A 15,877-nucleotide genomic window follows, 5' to 3' on the forward strand; every position below is an offset into this window, starting at 1 on the left:
AGAGAAGAGAAACATGTTAAATGTAAACTTAAAAGAGAGTAAAACAGGACACAACCCTCATTCAAATCCCAGAGATGCAGGCAAGTCCCCAAAAGTAGATGTTAGGTTTAAAAACTGGACACATCTCATTTCCCCCCAAACCCCGTCCAAAAAAAAAAAAAAACCAATACACAGAATTATCAGGGATAACTGGAAAAATCATCAGAGAAATCCTCAATGAAAATCATGCTCTTTGAACCAAACATCTCAGGTCTGAAACACATCCTATATTCATCCAGGCAACAAAGCCTCTTGCCAAAGCATGCACTACACAACAGTTTTATCATAAAATATACCATAATATATTCCTGTAGCTTAAAAATATCATGGATTTTTAAGCTACAGGAGTAAAACTTATTACTCACTGGCAAAAACGTATTGACTGTAATGGTTCATACTTTCATTAATTAAAATGTGTTTCAGGCTTGTTGTAATGATTTAAAAGTTCAAAACAGTCCAAAACTGCAATAATGTTTGCACCAACCTAATACACATAGAACGCAGAAGGCAATGGCACCCCACTCCAGTACTCTTGCCTGGAAAATCCCATGGATGGAGGAGCCTGGTAGGTTCCAGTCCATGGGGTCGCTGGGAGTCGGGCACGACTGAGCAACTTCACTTTCACTTTTCACTTTCATGCACTGGAGAAGGAAATGGCAACCAACTCCAATGTTCTTGCCTGGAGAATCCCGGAGACAGAGAAGCCTCGTGGGCTGCCGTCTATGGGGTTGCAGAGTCGGACACGACTGAACCAACTTAGCAGCAGCAATACACATAGAAAATCCTAAAGATGCTACTGGAAAATTATGAGAAGTCTTCAGTGAAAAACAAAATTTGCAGGATACAAAATTAACACAAATCTACTACATTTCTATACACTAACAACAAAAGATTAGAAAGAGAAGTTAAGGACAATCCCATTCACCACGGCATCAAATATAAAATACTTAAACCACTTAAGGAGGCAGAAAACCTGTACTCCAAAACTATAAGATGCTGACAAAAGAAATCAAAGATGACACAAACAGATGGAAAGATATATCATGCTCTTGAAATGGAAAAATCAGATTTCTCACACTGATTATCCTACCCCCAAGCAATCTACAGATTCAATACAATCCCTATTAAATCACCATGGCATTTTTTGCAGAACTATAACAAAAACACTTTAAATTTGCATGGAAACACAGAAGACTGTGACTAGGCAAAACAATCTTGAAAAAGAAAAACGGAGCTGGAAGAATCAGTTACCCTGACTTCAGACTATACTACAAAGCTACAGCAATCAAAACAGTATGGTACTGAAACAAAAACAGACATACAGACGAATGGATCAGGATAGAAATTCTAGAAATAAACCCATGCACCTATGGTCAATTAATGTACAACAAAGGAGACAAGAATATACAAAAAAAAAAAAAAAAGACACTCTCTTGAATAAGTGGTGCTGGGAAAACTGGATAGCCACATGTAAAAGAATGAAATTAGAACATTCTCTAACACTACACACAAAAATAAACTTAAAACAGATTACAGATCTAAATGTAAGACCAGATACTATAAAACTGCTAGAGGAAAATATAGGCAGGATCCGCTTTCACAAAAATTACAGCAGTATCTTTCTGGATTCACCTCCTAGGATAATGAAAATAAAAACAAAAATAAACATGACCTAATTAAACTTAAATGATTCTGCACAGTAAAAGGGAAGACATATACAAAATGAAAAAGACAACTCACAGAAGGGAAGGAAATATTTGCAAATGAAGTGACTGATAAGAGATTCATTTCCAAAATATACAAATAGCTCATAGAGATCAATATAAGAATAAAAGAAAAATACCCAAAAGAAAAATGGGCATAAGATCTAAATAGACATTTCTCCAAGAGGACATACAGATGGCCAATAGGCACACGAGAAGATGTTCAATATTGCTAATTATTTGAGAAATGCAAATCAAAACTACAAGGGAGTATCACCTGATACTGGTCAGAAGGGCCATCATCAAAGGTCTACAAATAATAAATGATGGAGAGGAAGTAAAGGAAAAAGAACCCTCCTACACTGTTGCTGAGAATGTAAACTGGTACACCCACTGTAGAGTACAATATGGTAGTTCCTTAAAAAACTAACAATAGGATAAGCCCTGCAACAAAGAGGGCAGACAGTGAGATGAAACAACTGCACACAAACCCCACAAAGCAGAGAATGGGCAGGGGGAGCCAGAACAAGTTCACACTAGCCCTGCAATGCAGCACGAGGACCCCGGAAGCCGAGAGAAGTGCACACAAACCCTTCAAGGCAGAGGGCAGACCGTGGAGCCAAGATAAGGGCACACAAGCCCCGTGAAGCAAAGGGCAAGCCAGGGGAGCCAAAACAGGTGCACACAAGCCCCGCAACATAGAGGGAGGGCCTTGGGAACTAAGACAAGTGCACATAAGCCCTGTGACACAGAGGTTGGGCTCAGGGGACTGAGGGAAGCCCACACAAGTCTCTATGATGCAGAAGGCACAAGAAAAGATCCACGCAAGCCCCTACCTAGCAAGCTTTGGCCAGCAGTGCAGGGCAGGACAGGAGAATGATCCCAGGGATAAGCAGGAGTCTGGTGGCACTGAAGATATCCTGAGAGAGCCTGCAGAAATAGACACATCTAACACTTCCCTCATAGCTCAGTTGGTAAAGAATCTGCCAGCAGTGCAAGAGACCTGGGTTCTATCCCTGGGTCAGGAAACTCTCCTGGAGAAGGAAAATGGCAACCCATTCCAGTATCCTTGCCTGGAAAATCCCATAAACAGAGGAGCCTGGTGGGCTGCAGTCCATGGAGTCGCAAAGAGTCAGGCATGACTGAGCAACTAACACACACACAACAATGCCAAAGCCAGAAGAACTGCCCAAAGGCATACTGAACCCATAGACACTCCAAAACCTACTAATCTATACTGCACTGCCCTTCAGAGATGAGATCTAGTTCCATAAACCAGAACACAGGCACAAGCTCCCCTAACCAGGAAAACATCACAGGACACTAACCCAATCCCATGCACAGGGGTAGACTCCACAACCAAAGAGAACTATGACCTTGAAAACTCTTTTTTTCCTTATAAATCACACTGTTTATTCCCCCTACATATTTCCACCTTCACATTAGCCTTCTGTGGTGCTATGGAACTTTCCTCTTTACTTTTCTACAAAAAAAAAAAATCATTTTAAGATTTTTTTTTTCTCTTTTTCACCCTCTTTTTTAATGAGTTTTTCCATTTTGTTTTTTATATATTCAACTGCTTTCCCTATAGTTCTTTACTGGCTATTATCTATTTCTAACTATACATATAAATCTTCTCTACATATGTCTATTGATCTTTGCTTTTCTATTTTTTCTATTGCTCTTTTTTTTAACTTCTTTTCCACCCCCTCCTTTTCTCTTTTGCTTCCCTTCTCTTTTTTTGTCTTTTTTCCTTCTCCCTGTTTTCCTTCACTCTTTCTTTTCTCACCAAGTAGGTTAAATAGCTGAGCTCTCTTTGTTATATTCCCCAGTTGGCCCTCTACTCATACAGTTTTCCAGATTGAGCATTAGCTAGTTCTACTTTTAATTGGTTGATATCACTTTTGACTTTCCTTGTTCACCAAGTCAATCTACTGTACTCTTTTCTTTAGAACACTTTGGTTATAACTGTATGTGCCGAAGTATGTGTATACGTCCCATTATCTCTGTCATTACCTGCTTGATCCGCTTGATCTCCTCCAACTAGAACACAGGCACAGGTCACCCCTAACAAGAAATCAACACAAAACCCCAACCAACATTTCCCTCCAAGGACAAAAAACAAAAGGAAGAAGTAATACAACCCTAAAGCCTGGGAAAAGGAGACCTCAATGAAGCAAGTTAGAAAAACAAAATGACAAAAAGACAGGGAATACAGCACAAATGAAACAGCAAGGTAGAAACGCATTAACACCAAATAAAGGAGAAATAAGCAATCTCCTTGAAAGAGAATTCAAAATAATGATAGCCAAGATGCTCTGAAGACTTGAAAATAGAATGGAGAAAATACAAGAAACATCTAACACAGTTAATACAATCACCCAAGACATAGAAGAAATAAAGAAAAAGCAAACAGATGAATAACACAATTACTGAAATTAAAAATACCTTCCTCTAGAAGGAACCGATAGCAGAATAACTGGGGCAGAGGAACAGATAAGTGAGCTGGAGGATAGAATGGTGCAGAATAAAGGGAAAGGCATGAAAAGAATTGAGGATATCATCAGAGACCTTCGGGACAATAGTAAATACACCAACTTTCGAGTTACAGGGGTCACAGAAGAAGAAGAAGAAAAAGAAGGCACTGAGAAAATTTTTGAAAAAACTATAAGAAAAAAAGAAGGCACTGAGAAAATTTTTGAAAAAATTACAGTATGCAGGTTAAGAAGTAACAGTTAAGCAGCATAACTTAAGTTATAGTTAAGTTATGTAAGTAGTAGTGTAACTACAGAACAGTATAGTATGCAGTTAAGAAGTAAAATGAGACATGGCCCAATGGACTGGCTCCAATTTGGTAAAGAAGTATGTCAAAGCTGTATATTGTCACCCTGCTTAGCTTACTTAAACAGAAAGCAAAGAGGAACTTAGGAGCCTCTTGATGAAAGTGAAAGAAGAGACTGAAAAAGCTGACTTAAAACTCAACATTCAAAAAAATGCAGATCATGGCATCTGGTCCCATCACTTCATGGGAAATAGATGGGGAAACAATGGAAACAGTGACAGACTTTTCTTTTCTTGGGCTCCAAAATCACTGCAGGTGGTAACTGCAGCCACAAAATTAAAAGACGCTTGCTCCTTGGACGAAAAGCTATGACCAACCTAGACAGCATATTAAAAAGCAGAGATATTACTTTGCTGACAAAGGTCCATCTAGTCAAAGCCATGGTTTTTCCAGTGGTCATGTATGGATGTGAGAAAATAAAGAAAGCTGAGCACAAAGAATTGATGCTTTTGAATTGTGGTGCTGGAGAAGACTCTTGAGAGTTCCTTGGACTGTGAGAAGATCCAACCAGTCCATCCTAAAGGAGATCAGTCCTGGGTGTTCATTGGAAGGACTGATGCTGAAGCTGAAGCTCCATTACTTTTGCCACAGGATGTGAAGAAATGACTCACTAGAAAAGATCCTGATGCTGGGAAAGATTGAAGGCAGAGGAGAAGGGGACAACAGAAGATGAGATGGTTAGATGGCATCACCAACTTGATGGACATGAGTTTGAGCAGGCTCCGGGAGTTGGTAATGGACAGGGAAGCCTGGCAAGCTGCAGCCCCAGGTCAAAAAGAGTCAGACACGACTGAGCAACTGAACTGAGAGCTGAAAACTTTCCCAATATGGGAAAGGAAATACTCAATCAGTGCAAGAAGTATAAAGAGTCCCTTACAGGAGAAACACAATGAGACATATATTAATCAAGCTAACTGAGATTAAGTACAAAGAAAGAATATTAAAAGCACCAAGGGAGAAAGTAACAGGTAACATACAAGAGAAAACCCATACAATTAACAGCGGATCTTTCAACAGAAACTCTACAGGTAATGGCAGTATATATTTAAAGTAATGAAAGAGAAAAATCTATAACCAAGATTACTATATCCCACAAAGATCTCATTCAAAATTGACAGAGAAATCAAAAGCTTCACAGACAAGAAGTTAAGAAAATTCAGCACCACCAAACCAGCCTTGCAACAAATACTAAAGGGACTTGCACAGCCACTAAACATAAGAGAATGGAAAGACCTACAAAACAAACCCAAAACAATCAAGAAAATGTCAATAGGAACATATGTATCACTAATTACCTTAAATGTAAATGGATTAAATGTACCACCCAAAAGCCACAGACTGACTGGACATAAAAAAAAAGATCCATATATATATTATATATATATATATAATATATATATAATATATATATGCTGCCTACAGGAGATCATTTCAGACCTAGAGAAACATACAGAATGAAAATAAAAGGATGGAGAAAGATATTCCATGCAAATAGAAACCAAAAGAAAGCCGGAGTGGCAATCCTTATCAGACAAAATAAGACTTTAAAGAATATTATCAGAGACAAAAAAGGACACCACATAATGATCAAGGGATCAATCCAAGAAGAAGATATAACAATTGTAAATATTTATGCACCCAACATAGGAACACCTCAATACATAAGGCAAACACTAACAGGCATAAAAGGAGAAATCGACAGTAACACAATAGTAGGGGACTTTAAAAACCCACTTACACCAACAGACAGATCATCAAAACAGAGAATCAAGAAGGAAACACAAACCTTAAATGAAACATTAGACCAAATGGACCTCATTGATATCTTCAGGACTTTCCATCCTAATGCAGAATAATACACTTTTCAAGTGCACATGGAACATTCTCCAGGACAGATCACATATTGGGCCACAAATCAAGCCTCAGTAAATTTAAAAAAACTGAAACTGTACCAGGTATCTTCTCTGACCACAAAGGTATGAGACTAGATAACAACTACAGGAAAAACACTGCAAAAAACACAAACTCATGGAGATTAAATGAGACATTAATAAATAATGAAGAGGTTACTGAAAATAAGAAAGGGAATCAAAAGATTACTAGAAACAAATGACAATGAAAACATGAATCCCAAAACCTATGGGATTCAGCAAAAGCAGTTCTAAGAGGGAAGTTTATAGCGATATAATCATACCTCAAAAAACAACAAAAGCACTGAATAGGCAACCTAACTCTACTTCTAAAGCAGCTGGAAAAAGAAAAACAAAAAACCCCCAAAGTCAACATAAGGAAAGGGATCATAAAGATGTGAGCAGAAATAAATGAAAAAGAAATGAAGGAAACAATAGCAAAGATCAATAAAACTAAGAGCTGGTTCTTTGAGAAGATAAACAAAACTGACAAACCACTAGCTAGACTCACCAAGCAAAAGAGGGAGAAAAATCAAATCAACAAAATTAGAAATGAAAAAGGAGAGGTTACAACAGATAACACAGAAATACAAAGAATCATAAGAGAATATTATGAGTAACTATATGCTAATAAAATAGACAACCTAGAGGAAATGGACAGATTCTTAGGAAAGATCAATCTCCCAGGACTGAACCAGGAAGAAATAGAAATGATAAACAACAGTTACAAACACTGAAATCAAAACAGTGATCAAAAATCTCCCAAAAACCAGATGGCTTCACAGGGGAATTCTATCAAACATTTAGAGAATAGCTAATGCTTATTCTTCTAAAACTCTTAGAACATCTCCAAACTCATTCAACAAGACCACAATCACCCTGATACCAAAACCAGGCAAAGACAACATGAAAAAAAGAAAATTACAGGCCAATATAATTGATGAAGATAGACACAAAAATCCTCAACAAAATTCAAGCAAACAGAATTCAACAACACATTAAAAAGCTCATATTCTATGATCAAGTTGGGTTTATTCCAGGGATGCAAGGATTCTTCATTATATGCAAATCAATCATTATACACCATATTAACAAACTGAAAGATAAAAACCATATGATCATCTCAATAGATGCAGAAAAAGCCTTCAACAAAATTCAGCATCCATTTATGATAAAAACACTTCAAAAAATGGGCATAGAAGGAACCTACCTAAACATAGTAAAGGCCATATAAGAAAAGCCCACAGCAAACATTATTCTCAATGGTGAAAAACTAAAAGCATTCTCTCTAAGATTAGGAACATAACAAGGGTGTCCACTCCCACCACTATTATTCAACATCGTTTTGGAAGTCATAGCCATGGCGATCAGAGAAGAAAAAGAAATAAAAGGAGTACAGACTGGAAAAGAAGTAAAACTCTCACTGTTTAGAGATGACATGATACTATAGATAGAAAACCCAAAAGAAACTGCTTAAAATCAGAAAATTACTAGAGCTAATCAGTGATTTCAGCGAAGTCATGGGATACAAGGTCAAAGCACAGAAATTACTTGCATTCTTATACACTACAATGAAAAATCAGAAAGAGAAAGTAAGGAATCAATCCCATTTACCATTGCAACAAAAAGAATAAAATAGGAATAAACCTACATAAGGAGACAAAACCTGTACACAGAAAATTATGACAGTGATGAGTAAATCAAAGACATCATAACAGATGAAGAGATATTCCATGCTCCCGCACAGGAAGAATCAATATTGTGAAAATGACTATACTACTAAATGCAATCTACAGATGCAATGCGATCCCCGTCAAATTACCAATGGCATTTTTTCACAGAACTAGAACAAAAAAATTCACAATTCATATGAAAACACAAAAGACCCCAAAGAGCCAAAGCAGTCTTGAGAAAAAGATTGGAGCTGGAGGAGGCAACAACCTTCCTGACTTCAGATTACACAACAAAGCTATAGTCATCAAGACAGTATGGTACTTGCACAAAAACAGAAATATAGACCAATGGAACAAGACAGAGAAATCAGAGATTAACCCACACACCTATGGGTACCTTCTTTTTGACAAAGGAGACAAGAATATACTATGGGGCAAAGATAGCCTCTTGAATAGTGGTGCTGGGACAACTGGACAGCTACATGCAAACGAATGAAAAATTAGAAAACTACCTGATGCCATACACAAAGACAAACTCAAAATGGCTTAAAGACCTAAATGTAAGACCAGAAACTGTAAAACTCTTGGAAGAAAACAGGTAAAACACTCGATGACATAAATCAAAGCAAGATCTTCTATGACCCATTGCCTAGTGCAGCACAGTGCAAGTCGCTCAGTGTGTCCAACTCTTCGCAACCCCATGGCCTATACAGTACATGGAATTCTCCAGACTAAAATACTGGAGTGCGTAGCCTTTCCCTTCCCCAGGGGAGCTTCCCAACCCAGGGCTCAAACCCAGGTCTCCCACATTGCAGGTGGATCCTTTACCAGCTGAGACACAAGGGAAGCTCCACCTCCTAGAGTAATGGAAATAAAAACAAAAATAAACAAGTAGGACCTAATTAAACTTTAAAGCTTTTACATAGCAAAGGAAACTATAAGCAAAGTGAAAAGCAACCCTCAGAGTGGAGTAAACAATAGCAAAGAGAAAAACTCACGAAGAATTTTCAAAATATACAAGCAGCTCATACAATTCAATACCAGAAAAACAAACAACCCAATCAAAAAGTGGGAAAGGGACTTGAAGAGACATTTCTCCAAAGACGACATACAGATAGATGGCCAACAAGCACATGAAAAGATGTTCAACATCACTCAATTATTAGAGATATGCAAATCAAAACTACAATGAGATACCACTTCAGACCAGTGGCCATCATCAAAAAGTCTACAAACAATAAATGCTGGAGAGGGTGTGGAGAAAAGGGAACACTCTTGCATTGCTGGTAGGAATGTAAACTGATACAGCCACTACAGAAGATGGTATGGAGATTCCTTAAAAAGCTAGGAATAAAACTACCATATGACCCAGCAATCCCACTCCTAGGCATACAACCTGAGGAAACAAAAACTGAAAAAGACACATGCAACCCAATGTTCACTGCAGCACCATTTACAGTAGCTAGAACATGGAAGCAACCTAGACGTCCATTGACAGATGAATGGATAAAGTTGTGGTACGTATACAATGGAATACTACTCGGCCATAAAAGGAACACATTTGAGTCAGTTCTAATGAGGGAGACGAACCTAGAGCCCATTATACAGAGAGCAGTTAAGTCAGGAAGAGAAATATAAACATCGTATACTGACACATACATTTGGTATCTAAAAAGATGGCACTGATGAATTTATTTTCAGGGCAGCAATGGAGAAACAGACACAGAGAACAGACCTATGGACATGGGGGGACAGGAGAAGGGAGAAGGGGAGATGTATGGAGAGAGTAACATGGAAATTTAAAATACCCTATGTAAAATAGACAGCCAATGGGAATTTGCTGTATGACTCAGGGAATTCAAACAGGGGCTCTGTGACAGGCTGGGATGTGAAAGGTGGGATGCGGAGGGAGATAGGAGGGAGGTTCACAAGGGAGGGTACATGGGTGTACCTATGGCTGATTCCTGTTGATATGTGACAAAAAAACACAAAATTCTGTAAAGTAACTTTCCTTCAATTAAAAAATTTAAAAAAAAAACAAAACAAAAACAATAACATTACCAAATGATCTGTAAACCCACTCCTGGGCATGGATCTGGAGAAAACCATAATTCAAAAAGATACATGCCCCTCAATGTTCATTGCAGCACTACTTACTATAGCCAAGATGTGGAAGTAAACGAAATGTCCATCCACAGATGAATAGATAAAGAAGGTGTGGTAATTATATACATACATACATACACAATACACACACACAATATGGAATAATACTCAGCCATAAAAAATAATGAAATTAAGTCATTTGCAGCAACATGGATGGATTTAGAGATTAGCATACTTAGTGATGTAATCCAGACAGAGAAAAACAAGTATCATATGATATCCCTTATTGTGGAACCTACAGAAAAAATAAAAAAGATACAAACAGGGGATGGAGGTAAATTAGGAATTGGGATTAACATATACACACTACTATAAATGAAACAGACAACCAATAAAGACCTTCTATACTGCACAAGGAACTATACGGAGTATTCTGTAATAACCTGTAAGAGAAAAGAACTTGAAGAAGAATGTGTGTGTGTGTGTGTGTATGTGTGTGTCTATGTGTAATTTATTCAGTTTGCCATACACCTAAAACTAACACAACATTGTAAGTCAACTATACTTCAATTTTAAAAAGTGATACAAAAAAGCACAAGTTGATCTTTTCTTCATGATACTGTCACCATTATAAACTTCAATTACTATACAGAGAGATAACATAAAGAGAGTGGTTATATTTCAGGTTTCCCTGGGACAATCTGAGTTAATGCTTACTGTCATGACATCCTCTCCCAGTTTTATGTGTCCCAGTTTGTATAATAAATGATATACTGTCCTAAAATAAAAAGTTTTTTGAGATTATTAGTTAGTTGATTATTCTCTGTGCTTCCAATATCATCCTGTGGATGTATGTATATTTATCTGTTGGTCTACAGACATTACCAGATGGATCTTTTTTAATGATGAAAATTATTTATTAGCAATCTTTGTAAGTTCAGAGCCTAATTACAATGTCTGACATTCAATTTTTAGATAAATGAGTAAATAATTTAACAGAGGAGTATTAATTTTTATCTGCAAGAACTAGCCCCACTAGCTGATTTCTTATCCAAATTTATATTTTAATAAGCCTCAAGAATATATGATGCCATCTTATTTGTGTTAACTACCTGGTTTACTAAGCATTTGCCTTTTACTTTGCCCTTTACATATGCTGTAATCTTAGAAACTACCCCAAAATCAAGTGACCTGAAGCTGAAGTACAATGTAAAATAAACAGACTCTAGAAAACAGCTTGCAGGCTTTCAAGGCTTTGTATAGATGTAATGCCTACTTCCTAAAGCTAAACAGGAATATTATAAAGAGCAAAGTGGTAGATTAATATCCATAGTTACATTTAATATAAACACTTACCCACAGAAAGCAACTGAGTCTTGGAAATGCTAACGCTTATCTCTTCATCCTCTTCCATATTTTTGTCTGAATTTCTCTGTAACTTGTCTTGGACAGTATGTGATATATTTATATTTTTATCTTTAGATTGCCTCACATTAACTTCTTCTTCAGGTACATTGGCCTCAGATTTTGTTCTCTGTTTTTGTTTTCTAGTCCTTTTGTCTCTAGATGATTTTTTTGCATTCTCAGAATATATTTCATATTTTGTAGATTTACAGTTATTTTCTACATCATCTGACAAAGCACAACTCCCACCCGGTATTTTTGGTTCAGAGGGCTGAGATTTCTCTACTGGGTGAGCTTTGCCAGGATGCTTGTTACTTGTCAAAGCCACAGATGATACACTGTCATGTCTTTCTCTTGACTTCTTCCTCTGAAGGACAGTGCTCTCAGCAGGGGATGCTGTGTGCTGCTTCAGAGGCCCAGTCTTTCTTGGTATAGTAATCCAAGGTTGACTGACAAAACTTTTATCTGATTCATCAATCACAAATTCATCTTCCAATAACTTCGTATTATTTGCAGGAGATAAATGAGGTGGAACAGTTGCTATATGCCTAACAACAGAACTAAAACAGAGTGTTACAATAAATAAGAAAATAAAGTTTATATCTTTGCTTTAAAGAGCAGTTGACATGTCTCTTCAATGTTTCCTTACACTTTAAAATCTTTCCCTCCTTTTACATTTCTATAACATCTGAGCATACTCATTTATAACATAGATGGGAGCACAGAAATTTAAAGCTGGAAGCATCTCTATAGACTTCATCAACTAATTTCTGGTTCCCCATTCATTAGAAATATTAAACAGATGAAATCCAGAGATGTATAAATACTGCCCAGATATACTCAAAAAACATGCCATTATTATAATGTTAAATTAAATTTTGTTTTTATAGATGTCTCATGGGCATGAATTTCTTACCATCCAAAACAAGATTATTTCTGAGACACCTTCTAGTTTAACAATTTAAGAAAACACTACTAAATTATAGACTAAATTATATAAAAATTCATTCCAAGTTTGAAAGTTCACACACATTGTCGTACGTGTTTATTCTGATGGAATAATTTTGCATTTCCTTCCTCTTTATGACAACAGCCTTGAGCAAACCATATCATTCAATGCAAAAATAAATAGGGCAAACATCCAAATTCTGAAGGCAGTACATGTACTCCTTTTTCTGCCTTTTTCACTTGAGTAAGGATGCTTAACCATTTTCATACACGGTAGAGGAAAACGTAGGATGGAAAAACGATTATCATGTCTATATTTTTTCCCTTTATAAAAAGATTATGAGATGAAAATGCCTTCTATACTTCTCTAATCTCAAACACCTCATAAATCTTCCAATATAAAAAACATATACATATATATGCTAAGCAATATATCTTCTAATAGGCAGAGTCTTACAAGTTTATATAATCAGAAAAATCTAGACAATCTAATAAAAAACAAAGTATAAATAGGAGACTATATAATATATAAATAGAAGATTATATTTAAACAAATATTATTTTTCAGCACTTAATTAGCCAATCTGATAGAAATATGTTTAATTTGCTTTATTGTGTATTATCTGTAGGGCTTCCCAGGTGGTTCAGTGGTAAAGACTCTGCCTGCCAATGCAGGAGAGGGTATGATCCCCTGGAGAAGAAAATGGCAATCCACTCCAGCATTCTTGCCAGGGAAATTATGTGGACAAAGGAGTCTGGTGGGCTATAGGTTTTGGGGTCGCAACAGAGTGGACACAACTTAGGGACTAAAGAACAATAAATATTTCCTGCAATATCTATTAATTCCACACATTAAAGAAGTAATCCTAGGGACTTCTTGGAGGTCCAGTGGTTAGAACTCTGCACTCCCTCTGCAGGGGACATAGGTTCAATCCCTGGACAGAGAACTAGGATCCCACATGCCAGGCAGCCAGAAAAACAAAAAAATAATGCTATGCATTTAAAGATAAAAGTTTTCCCAAACCAGCTAATAAGAACTATCTATATCCCTCCTTTATTCTATTTCAAGAGACTTTCATAACTTTAAGGTTATTCAAACCAAAGATATCCTTTGGAAATAACCTTCACACTTACTACAGATCAAATGTTTATATCCTTCTGAAATTAATAAATTAAAACCTAATCCCCAATATGATGGTATTTTAGGGTGGAGTCTTTAGGTAGTGATTAGGTAATTAGGGTGCAATGGCTCATGAATGGAATTAGCACCTTTATAAGAGAAACCCCAGAAAACTCCCTCACCACCTTTTATCATTTGAGGTTATAGCAATAAGATAGCCATCATGAACCAGGAAGCAGGTCTCACCAGACACTGAAACTACTTAAGCCTTGATCTTGGACTTCTCAGCCTCTAGCATTATGAAATAAATTTCTGTTGCTTATAAGCCATCCAGACTATGCTGGTCTATTTAGCAGCCCAAATTAAAAATAAAATTTTAATTAAATATTAAAATTCAGAATACAGAAAGATGACTTCTGGCTCAGTGGAAAAATGCCATTTGAGTTGGATCTTGAAGAATGGATATGATTTGGCCATGAGGACATGTAAGAAAGAATCAAAAGGAAAAGCATAAGCAAAACAAAGAAGCAAGAAAACATGAGGAATAGTGAACAGTTACACCTGGTTATAGCAATTAAACTATACTCAGTAGTTTATCAAAAAACTGACACATTAAAAAATAATTACTCTTTTAGACACAGATATAATTAGCCCATAAATGTAACATATTTGTATCAGATAGCAGGGCAATATGCATACAGGGGTAAAAATGCCATATGTACCTATGTGTACACACACACACACACACATACAGAAAGAGAGAGATGGGAGAGAAGGAGCAAGACTATGGAGGTGGAGGGAGGAAGGAGTCAACTATGGAACAGAGACTGAACCTTCCTAATAGATTTGCAAGCACTCTGACAGATCTCATAGAAAATACAAAAGAAACTAAACTCCCAGAAAGATGGGCTTATGTCTTAACCTACATAAGAAAGACATACATAAAATAGTTAAACTGTAATACTAGGTAAGAAATTATTTTAAAAAAACACTGGAGTGAAACTTTTAGAAGAAAATATAAATTGGCATATGACAAGGGGAAAGGGTGTGCCAAAGCCATGTGGGTGGGTTAGTCGCCTAGTCGTGTCTGACTCTTTGCGACCCCAAGAACTGTAGCCCGTCAGGCTCCTCTATCCGTGGGATTCTCCAGGCAAGAATACTGGAGTGGATTGCCAGTCCCTTCTCCAGAGGATCTTCCTGACCCAGGGATCGAACCCAGGTCTCCTGCGTTGCAGGCAGATTCTTTACCATCTGAGCTACAGGGAAGATCTAGGACAACTGCAAATACATATGACAGAAACAGTTCACTAGTGAGAGTGAAAGCCTTAAATATCAGCTATAAAGTGAAAGTGATAGTCACTCAATCACGTCCGACTCCCTGCAAGCCCACGGACCATAGCTCATCAGGCTCTTCTGTCCGTGGAATTGTCCAGGGAACAATACTGGAGTGGGCTGCCATTCCCTTCTCCAAGGGATCTTCCAGACTCAGCAATTGAACTCGAGTTCCTATACTGCAAGCAAATTCTTTACTGTCTGAGTCACCAGGGAAGCCCCAAATACCAGTTGACAACTCTGAAACTTATTCTGTAGACCACTGACAACTCTGAAATTTATTCTATAGACCAGTGGTTCTCAACCCTAGCTGCTGTTAATTCCAGTTCACTCTATGTGCAGCCAGTTAAAAATCACTGAATGGACACTGTGGAACTACTGAAGGTTTTTAAGTAGGCAAGAACAGATTAAAACTTATTTTAGGACTACCATTTTACTAACACAATCAAAAGAAGCAGAAAAAAATATTTAAAACACCTAATAATGACACCTAGGCACCTTGACAATTTTACTTCTGAATATTGCCTTTAGTTTTTGATATCATACATACTAGAAAGTGTTGATGAACAGAAGTAATAAAAGCTGAAGAAACTTACTTTCTTTCACATTTAATTTAGAAACCATGAAATGATGGCTTTGTGGTTAGTTTACTGGTAAGAAATACACTCTATGGGTTAAACATAATTTCAATTAAAAATTATGTTAATTAAGATTAACTTTTGGTTAAATGTCATTAAGAATCCTTAGGTACTATACAAAGAATCTAAAAGAAAAATGTGGACCATTTCTTAATAACTTAC

General features: G+C 36.9%; 1 protein-coding gene across 4 annotated transcripts in view; it reads right to left on the reverse strand.

Annotated features, from left to right (window-relative positions):
• Positions 1-15,877, reverse strand: part of CENPC (centromere protein C) — a 94,376-nt gene that overhangs the window by 54,074 nt on the left and 24,425 nt on the right. For all 4 annotated transcript variants that reach the window (XR_011145080.1, XM_068975204.1, XM_068975205.1 and 1 more), the window contains exon 8: positions 11,630-12,237. Coding sequence is in view for 3 of the 4 variants with exons in the window: in XM_068975204.1 (XP_068831305.1) it covers positions 11,630-12,237 (608 nt within the window). In the remaining variant the exon portion in view is untranslated. The remainder of the gene's footprint in view (positions 1-11,629; positions 12,238-15,877) is intronic.

Source organism: Capricornis sumatraensis, chromosome 7, assembly GCF_032405125.1.
Source record: "Capricornis sumatraensis isolate serow.1 chromosome 7, serow.2, whole genome shotgun sequence".
Lineage (NCBI taxonomy): Eukaryota > Metazoa > Chordata > Mammalia > Artiodactyla > Bovidae > Capricornis > Capricornis sumatraensis.